The sequence below is a fragment of the Desmodus rotundus genome, chromosome 9, assembly GCF_022682495.2.
Source record: "Desmodus rotundus isolate HL8 chromosome 9, HLdesRot8A.1, whole genome shotgun sequence".
Lineage (NCBI taxonomy): Eukaryota > Metazoa > Chordata > Mammalia > Chiroptera > Phyllostomidae > Desmodus > Desmodus rotundus.
Genome location: NC_071395.1, coordinates 93,928,913 through 93,945,874, shown reverse-complemented (window position 1 = coordinate 93,945,874; position 16,962 = coordinate 93,928,913). Strand labels below are relative to the sequence as shown.

The following is a 16,962-nucleotide window of genomic DNA, read 5'->3' as shown; positions in this document are numbered from 1 at the left end:
GGGCTCTTGGCCAAGAATGCGACAGAGATCGGGAAAGTGGGGTAGTATGCCCAAGGTTGACACAGGCCAGTGGGGGTCAGACCCTGTGTGCCAGATGGGGACAGACAGTGCAAGGGGGGGCCGATGAGGTGGTGACCTACGGAGTCAATGAAGGGGTTTCTTCCTCTCTCGAGAGGATAAACTTTGACTTTAAAGGCCCTTTTTAAACAAATTCAAATGTCTTTCTAAATTGGCACCACCATTAGAATTCCAAGTCCAGTCTACAGAGAGAGTGGCACTACTTACTGAGCACCTACTATGTGTGCGCACTGAGTTCCTAGTGTCCTCTGTACCTTCCCTGCACTGTGGAAAGGTAGGGTTATCCCCCTTCACCGAGGGGCCTGAGGCTCAGGCGGGTAAGGATCTTGCCCAAGGCCACACAGCAATCAGGATTTGAACTTGGGGTTGCTGTCCTCCAGATCCACACTCCAGAGCAGTGGTGTTCAACTAGGGGCGAGCTTGTCTCCCCCAGGGACATCTGGCAATGTCTGGAGAGATTTTTGGTTGTCACAACTAGAGGAGGGGGTGCTACCAGCATACAGGGGTAGAGGCCAGGGACGCTGGTAAACATCCTACGATGCACAGGACGGCCCCCACAACGGAGAATTATCTGGCCCAGAATGTCAATACCGCTGAGACTGACAAACCCTGCTCCAGGGGTTCTCAGCCTGGGCTGCACATTGGAACCATGGGGGCACTCTGCCCAATTACATCAGACTCTGGGGGTGGGTCCCAGTGCTCGCTGTGTCCCAAAGCCTGCGGGGTGGTTCCCATGTGCAGCCCAGCCTGCTCTAAACTCCTGCACTGGTGGCCTCCGCTCCATTGTGGGACCCTGGGGAGCACCACCTAGGTCTGGATGATACAATAACCAGCAACCCTGCCCTCACCACCTCCCAGGGTCAAAGGCCAGGTTTCACTGGTTCCTTGCAGGCAGGTGGACTGACTGATGACTCACCAGCCGGGCGGACTGGAGGGCCAGTGGGTGGGAGGTGTCTGCTAATCTTTCCCTTGCCTCCCGGGGCCACAGCCAGGAATCTCGCCAGTTGGCTGCCAGAGCGTCCTGAAGAGACTGTGGACCAAAGAGCGAGGCTGCCACCTCTTGGAGGAATCGAACAGAATGGCCCGCTGGTTGAGGGCCTGCTGGATACCAGGTGATGGTTTTTTTGTTTTGTTTTTCAGACTTTATTTATTTATTTTGAGAGAGGGGAAGGGAGGGAGAAAGAGAGGGTGAGAAACATCCATGTGAGAGGCAAACATCAATCGGTTGCCTCTCTTATGTGCCCCGACCAGGGACCGGACCGGCAACCCACCCAGGAAATGTGCCCTGATGGGGAATCAGACCAGCAACCTTTTACTTTGTGCGACGACGCTCCAACCAATGAACCACACCAGTCTGGGCGCCACATGTTTTATTTGAGCCTCGCAACAGCCAACAAGGGCCCTGAGGCACATAAACATGAAGCCATGTGCCCAAGGCCCCACTGTGGGGCAGCGTTTGGGCCTGGATTTGCCCGTCTGGCCCACAAGAGGCCCTGGCCTCCCTCTCCATTCTCACACTGGTCCCAGGGGAATAGACAGGCTCCCTGGACAGAGCTGCCCGATTCCCTCCTGATGTTTAGACTTCCCTCAATGCCCAGGCAGGACCTGGGTGGAAACAGACCCTCCGAACTAGCACACCCTAGAAATTAACAGGCTACCATCTCCAACTGCAAGTCCAAACTCAAAACAGGAAACTGAACTTCCTCTGGTCTCCACCACAAAGCTCCCTGCTTCCCAAGACGGAGATTAATAAACAGAGCCTGGCTGCACACCCAGGCAAGAGATTCGGCACCTCTGAACGCACAGCAATCTATCCCCGCCCTCCGGCACACGCACATCTCCAACAGTCCGAGTCAGGCCCCATCTTGCCTCACTTTTTCGGATCCTGAGGACTGTACCGGGTCCTGAGCTACCCTGGGCCCTTCAGCTGTAGCTGCGGGCTCTCGGGGGCCTTGGAGAAGTTGCCCTCTCTTCCCTTCTTCAGGAATACTCTTCCTCTGGCTGCAGATGGAGTGAAGCAGAATCCCTGCAAAGACAGAATGACATGGGGAAGAGAACCGAGGAGAGGAAGGATCCCGTGCCAGGCACTCCCTCATTTCGTCCTCAAAAGGATGCATTTCCCGTGTTTGGCACAGAAAGCAATGGAGATAAAGAATGATTGAGAAACTTACTTAGGATGAAATAGCTACACAAGTGTGATAGGAGGGAGGGAAGTAAGGGGAGAGTAGACCCACCTGCAGCCACAGAGACATTCAAGGACTCCAGTCCAGGAGGCAGCTGCCGGCCGGGCAGGATGGTGAGGAGGAGCTGGCAGGAGGCCTGCACCTCTGGAGACAGGCCAGAGCCCTCGTTCCCTGTGGGGCATGGGCCAGAGGATGAGGGACGCCACAGCTGGACATGCAGGCACTCAGGAAATGCATGTCTGAACACAGAAAAGCAGGGACATCTACCTACCCAGCACTAGCAGAGTAGGCCGGTCCCAGAGGAACTCCAGGCAGCTGGTGATGGGGACCTCAGAGGATGGGAAAATCTCAGGCCCGGGGCAGCCCACCGTGCCAGCCACGAGCCAGCCCTGCCGGGCTTTGGCCTGGGAGAGAAAAAGAAGAACTCACACTCCAGCTCACCAAACCTTCATCAGAGCCCTGGCCAAGGCAGGCCCAACGTTGCTCATATGCAGATGGGGCAAAAGCAGGCTTACAGTTGTGAGACCACGAAACAGAGTTTGTTCTTGTTATTATTTATTACTGTTACTTCCCACATGAATAACTGTAAGCTTACTTTTGTCCGTGTTCATTCCCTCACTGAGCCATTTGATTCAGTCAAGTTATTAAGCACCTAGAATAGGCGCGTTCTGTTCTAGGCACTGAAGATAAGGCAGTGAACAAAAGAAGCCAAAATCCCAGCCTGGTGGAAGGGTGGTCTGGGAGGGCCTCACTGAAGTGACTTTGAGTGTGGTCCAGAAGGAGATGAGGAAGTACTGTATAGACAGCTGGGGGAAGAATATTCTAGGCTGGGATCAGTAAGTGCAAAGACTAAGAGGTGGCTGCTTACCTGGTATTGTGAGAAACAGCAGGTCAGCAAGGTGGCCAGTGGGAAGGGGGCCATTGAGACAGGAGAGGGAACAAAGGGTTACTTAAGGTAGAGCCTCAAAGGGCACCGGAAGGACTTTGGCTTATACTCTGAGAGAAATTCAAAGGCTTTGAAAGGTTCTGAGTAGAGAAATAATAGGATCTCTCTCTGCCTGCTGTGTTGAGAGTCAATCACAGAAGCAAGACCAGTTAGGAGGTTTCCACAATAACACAGGCAAGAGATGATGGTAGCTTGGAGCAGAGTGGTAGCAGTGGAGATAGTAAAAAATGGTGAGAGCCCTGGCTGATGTGGCTCAGTGGATTGAGCACCGACCTGTGAACCAAATGGCCACCGGTTCAATTCCCAGTCAAGGCACATTCCTGGGTTGCAGGCTAGGTCCCCAGTAGGGGGCGCATGAGAGGCAACCACACATTGATGTTTCTCTCCCTTTCTCCCTCCCTTTCCTTCTAAGAATAACTAAATAAAATTTTTTAAAAAAAGAAATGGTGAGAATATGGAAACAACTTTATGGTAAAACAGAAAGGATGCACTGACAGATGGGAATGGGTGTGAGAGCAGGAAGAATCAAGGAAGAATCAAGGGTTCTGGCCTGACCAACTGAAAGGACAGAGGTGCCACAGATTGAGCTGGGTCTGCAGAAGGAACAGGTGCTTGGCTATGGAAATGTTCAGGTCAGTTTGAAATGCCCAGCAAAAGACAGCTTTTAAAAAAAAAACAAAAACAAAAACAAAAATTTGAGATGCTTTTATTTATTCATATTGGAATCACTCTGGGTTGAGGACATTTAGCATCTTTGTAAAATCCCATCAACTATAATTCACCTTGCATTGTTGACACCCGTGTTGCTAGGTTTTGTTTTGTTTTTTAAGATTTTATTTATTTACTTGAGAGAGGAGAAGGAAGGGAGAAAAGAGGGAAACATCAGTGTGTGAGAGAGACATGATTGGTTGCCTCTCACACCCCCCCAGCTGGGGACCTGGCCTGCAACCCTGACTGGGAATCGAACCAGCAGCCTTTTAGTTGGCAGGCAGGGAGCTCAATCCACTGAACCACATCAGGCAGGGCCAGTGGTGCCAGTTGTTTTAAAAGAAAGCTCTTGAAAGGGTAACTAGATGCGTGAATCTGGGGTTTAGGAGCAAGATCCAGGCTACAATATACATTTGGGAGACATTCAAATATAGATGCTACTTAAAGCCACGAGAGTGGATGAGACCCACCGACCTCCCCATCCACACACACACACACACACACACACACACACACACACACACACACGCACAAAAAAGTATATGCAGAAGAGATCCGACTACTGAAACTTGGGAAATGGTCAGGCGAACTGCCAAATGTAGGGCAATACTGCCCTCTTGTGTCCAGCAAGAGAAACACAGCAGAGGGGTTTTTCTACTAAGGTTTGCCCCTAAATTTTTTTTTTGGGGGGGGGGGGCGTTGTTTTGTGTGTGTAAGAGGGAAGAAGGGAAAGGCATAGACTAGTCCTTATTCAAAGAGCCTTTCAAGCTGTGCCCCTCTGGAGGAACCCAGGACACCTGTCCAGCAAATCCTCCCAGCTAAGCATTTACTGAAGACCTACTGGCTAGGTAATGAGGTACTGTGGGAGACTTGCAGCAGGGGCAACAAGGTATGCTTGGGGAAGGAGTGCAGTAAAGGGGATGGTGCTAGGAGTCTCTCACTTCAGATTCTGCTCCACTTGTGCCTTCCCTCTTCCCAAAGGGATTTAGAGAGACATAGAAAGTGATGTCAGCATGCTCTCTTCTCCCCCTTCCTCCCTCAGTTGCAGGCTGAGTGCCCTGAAAGGATGAACTTGGCTCATTTCTGCTCCTTTACGCGCCCCCCCACCCCCTGCCAAGGTCCTTACCTGTAAAAAACCATCCAGGTCATCAGTGAAGAACACGTCCATCACCTCCACAGCCCCCGCGCTGGCCTTGCTGACTACCGGAGTGAGCGGGCAGCTGCAAAGTTACCCCATGCCCCTTATAAATCTGTGTAATCTCAAACCCAGTGCCCTCCCCTCCCCCGCCCCTAAGGGTTAGGGATGAGAATTCGGGCAATAGGGAGGCCTGAGGGATCACCAGAGGGTCAAGGTGCTTAGGAACTCTGTTGCGCCTTGAAATGGGATCACATGGGAAATAAGGAACGTCCGTGCCTGTTTCTCCGGCTGGTGATGACCTTATCCACGCCGAGGAAATGAGCAAAGCGCAGCACCGCCCCAAGGTTCCGAGGATCCTGGACCCCCTCGAGCACGAGCCACAGCTGCTGGGGGTCATCTCCTGGCCTGGCCTCCCCAGCCTCCGTCCAGGGCCGGGGCCGCAGCGGGCTCACCTCCATGCAGACGCCCTGGTGGACCTCGTAGCGGCACAGGGCGTCCAGCTTCTGCCGTCTGGGCCGCAGAACTGGAATGCCCCGTGCTTCAGCCACGCGGAGCAGCTCGGCACGCTCTCCTTGCAGCTCGGACCTGCGGGCCTGGAGCAAGAGCCGGGCCACACGGCGGCGGGCGGCCCGCAGAGCCAGAAGACACGGGGACAGGCCAAACAGAAGTTCCAGATCCCTGGCGGACCGCGGGGTAGGCGCCAGGTCATCCAGTACCAGGCGCCTTAGCTCCTCTCCACCCGGCCGCTCCCCACACCGAGGCGTTTGGGAGAAATGACGTGCGAGGTGACCGGAGCTACACCAGGTCGCGCCCCGGAGCGCCAGCAGCAGCGCCATGGGCGATGACCCCTGCCTCTTTCTCAGGAGCTGTCCCTGCAGACCAGGCCTGCTGCCAGGCCCCGAACACGGGTTAAGGGGCCTCCACGGCTGCACCTACCCCGCCTCCTCAGACAGAGAAACGATCAGCCCAGCCTCCTAGCTCGAAAATTGTCCAAAACCAGGTAGCCCGACCACACAGCCCCCTACCCCACGTGGGGTACTCCGCTTCCGGGTTTGTACGACCCCGCCCCCGTCCGGTGACACACCGCGCATGCTCGGCCACCAGGCCGTCTCTACAGCGCCGCCTGCAGGGCTGAGTAAGCAGCAACCTCCACCGCACCGCTGCCGGCGGAAGGCAAGGATCAGCAGGGAGCTGACTATGCTACAGGCTTCATTCTGCGCCCTTGGAGGTCGCAGGAGGCTGGAGCGTGCCATTTACCCAGGCACCAGCAAAGAACATTTGAAGGGGATGTGTTCTCCAGGTCAGTCGTGGTGTTTTCCTCCCTATCGGATGCTGGTGGTTTTCCTCAGAAGCTTCTCCTGCATCCAGCCCTCCTCTGCACTTCCACGGCCTTGTCAAATCCTCAACACCAGTTATCAGGACCAGCAATAACTTCCTATCCTGTGGCAGCTGATTCTCTAAGTGACAGCTCTGTGCCTGTCCTGAGCCTGCTGCCAAGCCAACGGATGCCCTTGGCCCACAGGTAATGGCCAGACTCCTTGTTCAGCACTCGGACCCCGGGGGATCCAGGCTTCCCAGCCCCACGTCGCTCCTGCACCAAGTTCTGTTCCCACAACACTGCGTGCTCTTTCAGGCTCCTGGGCCTTGCACATCTCGTCTCCTTTTCTGGCTGGCCTGTATGTTCTCAAGACTCAACCCGATACCACACCTGCTACCTAAGGTGAGGCTCTAAATTCACCCACTTTCCACTCAGTTGGAAGAAATTGAGACACAACCACCCCTGATCACAGAGAAATGGGAAGAACTGAGAGACACCCATGAAGCCAAGGTCGGTTGTTGTGATTTTTCTTTTTTTAATTATCACACTGAAATCCACTTGGGAGGCAGGTCCTGGTATTGTGCTGCAGCAGTTGGAGTAAAATGATGACACCCCTGCCCCAGGGGCCAAGAAGCCACAATTAGGCTGGAGAACTGGGAAAGGGAAGAAAAGGAATGGTGGGGGCAGTGGGAGAGGGAGAGGAGGAAGCTGGAGCCCTCGATAACCACTCAGATAAAAGGTGAGGGGTTCTCTCTGCTACCTCATCCCTGAGTGACAAGGGGTAGAGTGCAAGAAGAGAGGGGGAAGCCACCCTTCTGGCCAAAGTCCCTTCCCCCCAGGTCAAAGAGAAAAGACCATGGACAGCAAACAAAGGCCAAGGAGCCCAGAAAGGGGACCAAGAATGGATTAACAGGTAAAACAGTTAGGGACACCACCTCCCCTCCCAGCCCACTTTTCACATTTGTGGTAGAAACAATTTGACAAGATAAAAAAGACCTCAAACAAATTTTCAAATCCCTGGTTGGGGTGGAGAAAGTTGAATCCAGGAATGCAGGAATCCAGAAACTAACACCTATAATCCAGAGGCCAGAACCAAGGGCAAGGGTTGGGAGGGCAGGAGGAGAACCCCGCAGGAAACTAGGTCACCTGCTCTGTGGGCCTCATCTGGATGTCTCCAATCTGCAGAAGGCACAAAGGCTTGAGGCAGCCAGGGCACACTGCCCAGCCCCTTCAGGCTTCCCTGCTCGCCTCCCCTGGGGATGGTTGGGCTTCTCCATGGGGTGGACAGCCAAGGCCAGACTTACCTGGACATGTGGGGGGGTGCTGAGGACATAGAGGACAGCCTCGGCCACATCTTCGGGTTTGAGACACTGAGAGCACCGGGGGAGGGGGGTTGAAATGAGGACAGAATGGATGCAAGCTCCCTCCCACCACTGAGGTCCTCTCCAGCATCCACATTCCCACCCCAACCCTCCAGGAAGGTTGACAGGCTGGAGAGAAGGATGGGGTCTGAAGGCCAGGGTTCCCTTCCTTCTGCCTTCACTTCGAGTGGCTCCACCAAGCCCAGAGGGAGGCCCCACCTTTATGTGTTCATAGGTGGCAGCTGCCTTCTCAGGGTCCTTGTCATGGAGTCTGAAGGCGAACTGTGTCTCCACCAATCCTGGAGAGATGCACTGGGCCGACAGAGAGGGGTCAGGAGCTGAGCCTTGTCCCACCCCCACCCTAATCAGAGGTCAGGCCTTGGGGAGGTTGGAGGGAAAGGTTGGAAGCCACCGGGACCCAGCTTCACAGGGATGGCTGCCCCATGTCCAGCAGCTGCCTCCTCTCTCCAAAGCTGCCACTGGCGATGATCACAATAATATTTACCATCTACAGAGCCCTTACTGTGAGCCAGGTAAATGTTTTACAAAATGTTGTCTCTTAAAAAACCTCATGACCTGATAGATCATCATCTCTGTTTTACAAATGAGAAGACTGAGGCTTGGAGAGGTTGAGTAAGTTGCCCAAGGTCATTTGGCCTTTGATGGAAGAGGCCAGAGTTCTGGTTTCCAGCCACTGTGCACCTGGTTTCCCACAACCCCTTGCTTTCCCTCAGTCCCATCCTACCATCCTCCCGCGTTCCATTCAGGCCAGCTCCCTCCCACCTCAAAGTCAGTGAAAGGGGGAAACCCAAGCACCGAGCATGGCCACGCAAGTAGCAGCAGAGCCCAGGAGCTCTGTGCCCAGCATGCTTGCAGAGGTTTAAGCAGCACACCCTGGACATGGGCCCCCTGGCCAGTATGTGTGGGGGTGGAGAGGGCCTGTGCCCATCCCATCCCCAGCAGGGCCAGGCCACACCCTCACCGTGGCTCGGATGTGGGTCCGGGCCTCCCGAAGCTCTTGCCTCAGTCCCTCTGTCAGTGCAGTGACAGCATACTTGGTAGCACTATAGAAATGGATCACAGACTGGGGTGACACTCGGTGGCCAGACATGCTGGGGAGAGGGAGGGAAGGGGAAAGAAGAGAGTGATGCTCCCGAGAGACCAGCAGTGTCCCCCGATGTACCAGTCAACCCCACCACCTGGATGCTGCAGGGAAGCCTTCTAAAGGGGGCCTCTGGGGGCCATCGTCATGGCCCACTAATCCAGCTTCTATTATCCAAGCAGCTCCTGAAACCCTACTCTTCCAGAATTCTTCTCCACACTGACCCCAGAATCCACTCTCCTGGTCATGCACCCATCAAAAATCTCCCCATTTCATCTGCACATTCACTGATGTGGTTCTATTGGCAGATCTCCGGGGGAAGAGGCCAGGTCTCCGCTCAGAGTGGGGCTCCCCAATGATGCTGTGTAGTCTTTGTACCACGAGGTGGGATTCATTCCAGGGCCTGAGGAATGGAGACCCTCAGTGCCGGGAGAGCCCCCAGGCTTCAGCTGGGAAAACAAGGGGCTGAGCTACCCATTCCAGCCAAGTGGGGGCTGGTACTTGACGTACAGTACTTCTTCCCTCACTATAACCATGCTAGTGGGTGTTAACTGAGTATTAAACCCCCATTTTATCAAAGAAACAGGTCCAAGGAGGTCAAATAAGCTGTAGCAGATTGCCCAGCTTGGAGCGGTGGTCTGCGCTCTAGCCCTCGGCCTCCTGTCTCACCTGTTGATGTTAATGATGTGCCCGTCATCCACCTTCCGCTCCTGCATGGACTGGTAGGCTTCCCGCGTGCAGATGCTGAGGGCCAGCACATTTACCTGCAGGCCAGGGAGGGCAATGGGGTGTCTCCAGCTTGGGCCCATCTGAGCAGTTGCTGGAGCCAGAGAGCCCCTGGGCGGGCATTCCAAAACTGAGTCTAGGTCCTATCAGAAACCAACAATCGGCCCAGGGCACCTTGCCTTAGGTATCTCTCCCCTAAAGCCACCAGCTCCGGCTGACAGCAGAGGTAGCTTCTCTCCCTGGGTGACCCCCAAATTCCTGCAAACGGGAATGGAAATCCCAAGCCCCACCCATGACCCAGGAACCCTCCGTGCCTTGGCCAGCTCCTCTCGACACAGTAGAACCTCTACCTTAGGAAAGGGAACCACCTCCTTTTCTTCCCCTAATACCCTACTCTTCTCTGGGACCGTGTCCCTGGTCCTGCTTTCTCCTAAACGGCCTAAAATAGCTTTTAAAGTCTCTCTCCTCAAGCAGACGGTAGCCCCTCCCCACCTCACCCAGCTATTCTCCTCTCCTTTCCTGCCCCCTCCCTTGAGACAACCAGTGAAGAAGGCCTGACCTCCCTCCCTTTAACCTCTGTTCCATCTATAGGACTAGGCACAGAGACTCTTAAGAGGGTGAGGTAACTTGTCACAGGAAGGCAGGGGGCCTCCTGCCTTCCTCCGCCCCTCCCTGCCCACTCCAGCAGAGGTGACCTCAAGTACCCACCCTTCATGGAACAGAGGCCTGAAGAAGTGTCTCTGCTCAAAAGCTCCTGCCCAGCTCCACCCCTTAGCTTTACCCAGGGGGACAAGCAGAGATAAAGCCTTCAGCAGGTCCTCATGTCTCGCCTCTCCAGAAGAGAGGGGCCCAGCTGGGAGATTAGATGTTTCTCTTTATCAGGTGTCAGAGCCAGGCATCAGGACAGAACACTCTCGGCGTGAGGCTGCCTCAGCGTTCACAGCATGAGGACACCGGGGGCTTTCAGCCCTGTCTCTGGCCCTTTCAGCAGTGTGGGTTGGTGGGGCAGAGAATCAGCTGCTGAGGACAGAAGGAGTAGGAGAAACAGATCCCTTGGGGTCAGGGGAGTCAATGTCCTATTCCTGGGGGGTTAGGGGGAGTGGAGAAGATGCCTCAGGGATGATCCTAACAGAACTACCAGCTGAAAGGGGCCTTAGGGATTTAATACAAGTCCCTCGCTTTATAGATGGGCAAGTTGAGATCCTACTGCAGGTGAGGATCACAACCCAGATCTCCCAGAAGGCTGTGTGAGGGCAGGAAGAGTGCTTCATTTCCACTTTCGTTGTTTCAATGTTCACGGTTCACTTTCGGGCCCAAGCACCTGTTAGGTGCTAAAGCCACTAAGAGCACATATGAAAACAATTGTGGGGGGAAAGACACATCCCCTTTACACACTGCTTGCAACTTCTCAGAATACTTTCATACCCCAACATGCCCCCTAATTAAGAGTACAGAAGTTGAAAACCCACATCCTGCAGGCTGTGTTTTGGCCACATGTAGTTGTAAAGCATTTTAAATTCATTTCCAACATGTATCAGGTTTCATTCATTCAAAAAAATATCTATTGAGCCCTTCCTGGTGTAGCTCAGTGGATTGAGCGCAGGCCTGCAAACCGAAGAGTCACCAGTTTGGTTCCCAGTCAGGGCAAATGCCTGGGTTGTGGGCCAGGTGCCCAATAGGGGGCGCGCAAGAGGCAACCCCACATTGATGTTTCTCTCCCTCCCTTCCTCTCTCTCTACAAATAAATAAATAAAATCTTTTAAAAACATTCTGTTGAGTGTCTACAGGCTGAGGCTGTAAGAGAATAAAACAAACAAAAATCCTTGCCCTTGTGGAGTTGAAGATTGGGTGAACGGGAGGGATGGAGCATCACATAAATATCCAGGCTCCCCACTCCTCTCAAAGGAATCATAAGATCTGGTCACATGGCCACACTGTCCCACAGCAATGAGCCCGGACTTCAACAGGGGCTTCCCTGTACCTGGCCGTGTGCTCTCACTGCAGACCCCATCAGCCCTGCCTCACTCGTTTACGTACCTACCTGGCCGCATCGGGACATTGGAGTTTTTGACTCCAGATATTGATGGTATAGGTGTGTTCATCCCAATTCAATGTGACAAGACTGAAGCTCAGGAAGGGTAACTACCTCCCTGAAGCCACATAGTTACTGGCAGGGCTGAGTAAGAACGTTATCTCCTTTTGGTTCCTTTTCTTCCTGTAAGACCCTGTTCACAAGCACTCCACACAGTGCTGACATACGGGGACATTCAATGAACAGCAGTTCTCTCCCCCATTGACCTTTCTTCCAATAGAAGGAATCAGCCTAGGCTTTAAGAACTACACCCAGGGGCTCTAAGGAAAGAAGAATGGGAAAGATATGGCCATTCATCCACTCACTATCCCTCCGGTAGGGAAAGAAGCAAGGAGTCAGTCAAGGTGCCCCAGGTAGGAACCCAAAGCTCCCTCTTGCTAGATGTCCTATCCGGAGCAGGGATCGTCTCCATAAGCCCCTGGCTCCCTGCTATCCTCCCAATCCCCACACCAGGTCCTCAGCCCTTACATTGAACATGTCCTTCCAACCGCTGGTGCTGCCTGAGAGCAGGGTGTCAGGCCGGGCCAAGCCAGCATTGTTGATGCAGATGTCCACACCATTGTGCTGAGAGCGGACAGCCGAGAACATGGAGAGGATGTCTTCTTCGTTTGACAGGTCACATCTGTAGGGGATCAAAGTCCCGGGGTAGCCTGCACTCTTACATTCAGCAGCCAGCTCCTATGAAACCCAACAGGGATCTAACTGGGGTGAGCTGCTCACTCCCACACCTCCCCAGCCAGGGACAACCTCCCTCCGCTGTCACCCCTTATGGAACTCCCTCCTTTGGGGGTCACCTGCTGATCACATTGATGTTGGGACTGCCCCATCCCCAAGGCTTGTTTCCTTTGGTCAAAGTCTAGGGGATGAGAGCACCCCCTGAGTGAGGGAGGGGAAAGCTGAGATTATCAATGGAGAAACCTCACTGATAAACCAATAAACTGGAAGTCTTCAGTTCTAAGGAGAAAGAAGGGCTGGAGCTCTGAGGGGCCAAAGAAGGGGGTCAAGGATCCTGGGAATGGAGTGAGATTTCTTTTCTGCCTCTCCCTCCATAGGAAAACCTCCTCTGCTCATAGGTAAGATGCATCTCTCACCCCACCCCATTCTTCCGGCGGTGGCCAGAGCCACTGAGCTGGTGATGCCAGGGCTTCGGTCTCTTCTCTCCCATCACCTCATCCAGAAGGGCTTATACCTGAACTATCACCCGCCCTCCACAAATTGCAGCCAGTGGCTCAGAGTTCTCACACACACACTTTTCAGTCGAGCCCAACTGCCAATTTCCCTTCGCCCTACCTACAGGAAGGGTCAGGAAGTCGGGACAGATTCTTTCTCTGTCCCATGGGGCATCACCCTCCACCCTAGAGTTTCTCCGGAGACTATGAGGCAGGTGGCAGGTGACATTGGCACTGCCAGGCCCCTCAACACACTGAGAAGCCCTGAGAGAAAGACGTGAGAAAGCAGAGCCGCTGAGAGATGGCTGTGAGGGGAGCTGACGTTCAGAAGCAGGAAGAAACAAGCTATGTGGCCCTGGAGGCCAGGGACTGAGCCCCTGAGTCTCGCGAAGGTGATTATGTGTACAAGTGTGAGAGGGAGAGGGGTGTAGGGCATGGGGTGTGGGGTGCCCTAGAGGGAAGCCAGCTTGGCCAGCTGCTCTGGCCTGCAGCGTCTTTCCCTTCGAACCAAGCTGGGAATAAATGGCTGGATCGGGTGACCTAGGATATTCTTTTCTGCTTTAACTTTCCAAGTTTAAAACGAATAGTCCTCTGGGGCTCAGAAGCGCCCCCTTCACCCAGTTTTATCTACTCATATGACCACCTCAGGAAACAGGGCTTCTCTCCATAGGAGGCCAGAACTCAGAACTGTTTTAATATCAACCAGTCCAGCAATAAAAGCAGACTGTGGGCAAGGAAACCTGGAGTTCTCCCCACATGGCCGGCAACTTTTCCCTTCCTCCTCCAGATTCAAAACCCCACAGGAAAGCCAGAATAGAGGGCCTGAGGGTGTATTTCTCCCTGTCACTGCCTTCTCACTGCCTCACCTGTCCTCATTTGTCCTCAAAAATGACCTGACATCATCAGTCCCCTCACAGCGAAGGCATTCTCCCCTCATTAAAGGGGTCATCATGCGGCTAAGTGATCAGCTTGGAGATTCTCCTTGGAGCTCAGGGACCCCCCTTCCCGGCTAGTTTGGGGCAGGGGAGTAGGAAGAGAAGGTGAGAGTAGCTTTAGAATTAGGGAATCCAACCATCTTATCCCTGACCATAATCCTCTGTGCTCCAAGGCTCCTGAGCTCCAGAAGAAAGGGCGGGGCAGAGTGGGGCAGCAGTATAACCAGGTGACCTTGAGACTGTCAAGGAGGCAATAAAGTATACCTTTGGTCAGCAGCAGGGGAGGGGATAGCTCTCCTTCTTGTACACCTTCTCCCTCTGCCCCTACACAAGGCCTCTTTACCCCTTCCCTGCCAGCAATAGTGGAGCAATAGTGGAGATAATGCTGGGCAGCTAGGCACTAGCCCAACCCCTGAGAGTGATCTTGCTGGGCAAATCCAATGAACCATGAGCAAAATTTCTCCTCTTCTTCGTCCATGCTCCAACATGGTCAGTTTTGTTTCATTTGCCCCTGAGCTCCTGTTGCTCCCAACCCCACCTTCTTCAACAGAAAAAACAGAAGTTCCAATTGCTTTGTCCCCTCAAGGGCTCACACGTTCAGTGCCCTACTTCACCTACTCAGTCCCACCTAGGACAGTGCAGTTGGAGAAAGGTCTACCTGTGAATATTCCATTGTCAGTCCTTTATGCCCATTGGGTAGAGGGTTAAACCTCAGATTTGGGGGAGGGAGGTAGCCATTCCCCCCCCCAAAAAAATCTCTACTCCCACCTCAACCCCAACCTCAGACCAGGGTGAAAAATTGTCATCATCAAAATCTCTAGCTCCTGCTCATCTGGCTGGCCAGCCACTTTGGCTCGGCTTTGTGGGATGCCTGGAGTCCAGAGGAAGCAACCCAGTAATAGCTAACAGCCACTGAGATCAGAAAGCTTTCTTTCCCTCTCCGTGGCTGCCTAGCTAGCCCCTGATCTCTGGTTCCCCTTTCCTCAGCCTACGTGAGGAGGCAGGTAGGAGAGAGGGAGAAAGAGGCCAGAGTTAGAGACTTGGTACAATGAGGTAGGGGCTGTCAGGAGAAAAGGCTCCTTAAAAGACGAGACTTAAAAAAGCGAAGGTAGAGGCCTGCCCTTGGGGATCCAAGAGGCCTGCCTCCTCTACTAGGCATTCACACCTCCGGTCTCTAATCCCGTTGTAAATGGCCGTAGGGTGGCTGGCAAGCAAAGGCAGTGTCACCGTCCCTGCCTGAATCAGGCCACTCCCCCTTCCTCACCTGGGCCCTGCCCCCGCGGAAACGACACCTCCCGCCTCCCAGAGCGGTCAGCTAGCTCCTGGCCAGGCCTTACCTCTATGTTGCCCACGGTTCGGGCACAACCCACCACCTTCAGTCCCTGCTGGACCAGGGCCCGAGCCACGGCCGCACCGATGCCCCCCGAGGCTCCCGTCACGAGAGCCAGCCGATCACGCCACCGCTCCATGCCGGCTCTGGCCATGGTCCCGAGCCGCCCGCCCGCCTCGCACCGCGAGCTGGGCACTGGGATAGCGGAGCTCCGCCCCAGGTCGCAAGGGCTTGGCCGCTCTCTCACCGCCCGGGCAGCCTCCGCCGCCCGGCCCCCTTCGGAGCCGCGCCTGGGCCCGCCTACAATCTGGCCGGCCTGCGGCCGAGACTCCACCCTCCTATCCTCGGACACCCGCCACATCCTGCTGGAGGGCGGAGGCAGCCCGGCAATCCCGCCCGCTGCGCGCACACGCCCCGCCCCTTCCGGCTCCGCCTCACCCCCTGCGCTAGGGAACTGACCCTTCAGTGCTGCGGGCTAGAGCGGGAGGGTCCTGGGAACTTGGGGTCCCCCTTCCCTGGTAAGCTCTTCCCCTTGGGGCAGGGAACTCGATGTTTAGCAGGGGTTTGTTCCAGGGCCCACGTACCTTTGCCTCCTGCTCAGTAGCCCTTTCCCGTTCCTGACCAGGAAGGCCAGGAAGGGAAATTAAGGGCACTTAAGGTGACTTCAACGCCCTGCTAAACCAACCGGTGGCTGACGGGAAGGAAGCAGCCCAAAGACTGGGTGACCTTCGGAACGAAGGTAGAGGTCTGCCCCACTAGGCATCCACAACCTCCTACCCTTACCAAGAAGTGTTGGTTAAATATTGAGACACCTCCAAGTACACGTGTAGTGGGGGGGATTCTGTTCCAATGTACCGCCTCCAACTGCACTAGAGCCTCTTCGCTCTCATTGCAGCAAATATATCACGATGTATATACCAAAGATGAAAGCAATAGCTAACATTTATTGAGCACTTACAGCGTGACAGGCACTTTTAAGCACTTTAAATATATTAATATGCAGAACAGTCCTATGAGATAGGACCCATTAATACCTTCATTTTATAGATAACTAAGAAATGGTTTGTAAAGCATGGTTTGGACCACAAGCAGTCCAGTCTCAGGCCAGGGGATGTGCTCCCAAAATGTCTTCACCCCATTCTCCCTTTTGTCTCTTCATGGGTTGTTGGTTTTGCTCACTTTTCTCTCTGACCACTTAGGATATATTTCATCAAAGCACTGAAACCTTCCTCACTTCTGCATTCTTAGTGTAGCCATCCTTCCAAAGAAAAAAATCTCTCTGTATAACTACTGGAATCCCTCTAACGCAAGCAATAGAATAAGCAGTAAATGTGGCTGGCTTATTCATTCAACAAGCACTCAAGTTTGGCCGTAAGGGCAAAGATTAAAACAAAACCAGCCCTTGCTTTCAGGGATCGCAAGAGAAAACTTGACTGCAACAGGTGGTGGAGAGGGGCTTGAGCTCCAACAATGCCCTTGGTCAATTTTTATGGATTCCAAGATGAAAGCAACAATGGTAGAGAGGAATCCCTACACCACACTTAAGATTTAAAAAGACAACTCAAGAAGTGGATCAAAGAAAGGCCACCAACTACATAAATTAAATCTCACTAAGTTTCTGATGTTGCCCACTTGAAGTCTGATTAGGCAGTAGAAAAAGCCCATAAAATTCACATCTCCACTTGCACCGAGGTTCTGACAGTTCCAATACCTGTCTGCTGCCCAACAAGTATATCAACACGCAGACACAAAGCTCTAAGCGTGTGTGTTTATTGAACAATTGACTCAACCATTTAAATGGCAGCCAAATGCTACCCCTAGGGGATTCTCTCTTCCAGTACTCACAGCTTGAGAACGCAGTATAAACTGCAATGCC

The 16,962-nt window shown here is 53.7% G+C and overlaps 2 protein-coding genes across 2 annotated transcripts; both read right to left on the bottom strand.

The window, feature by feature from the left end:
* Positions 1–1,433: 1,433 nt before the first annotated feature.
* Positions 1,434–6,137, bottom strand: MRM1 (mitochondrial rRNA methyltransferase 1). The gene is made up of 5 exons (XM_024573137.4): positions 5,330–6,137; positions 5,042–5,135; positions 2,533–2,665; positions 2,313–2,432; positions 1,434–2,104 (listed from the first exon to the last, which is right to left on the bottom strand). Exons 1-5 carry the CDS (start codon positions 5,887–5,889, stop codon positions 1,932–1,934), a joined length of 1,080 nt encoding a protein of 359 aa, XP_024428905.2. The 5' UTR covers positions 5,890–6,137; the 3' UTR covers positions 1,434–1,931.
* A 745-nt stretch (positions 6,138–6,882) lies between these two features.
* On the bottom strand, positions 6,883–15,399 carry DHRS11 (dehydrogenase/reductase 11). Its single transcript, XM_024573377.3, has 7 exons — positions 15,094–15,399; positions 12,121–12,330; positions 9,504–9,598; positions 8,715–8,844; positions 7,952–8,044; positions 7,676–7,741; positions 6,883–7,550 (listed from the first exon to the last, which is right to left on the bottom strand). Exons 1-7 carry the CDS (start codon positions 15,238–15,240, stop codon positions 7,509–7,511), a joined length of 783 nt encoding a protein of 260 aa, XP_024429145.1. The 5' UTR covers positions 15,241–15,399; the 3' UTR covers positions 6,883–7,508.
* Between the last annotated feature and the right edge of the window lie 1,563 nt (positions 15,400–16,962).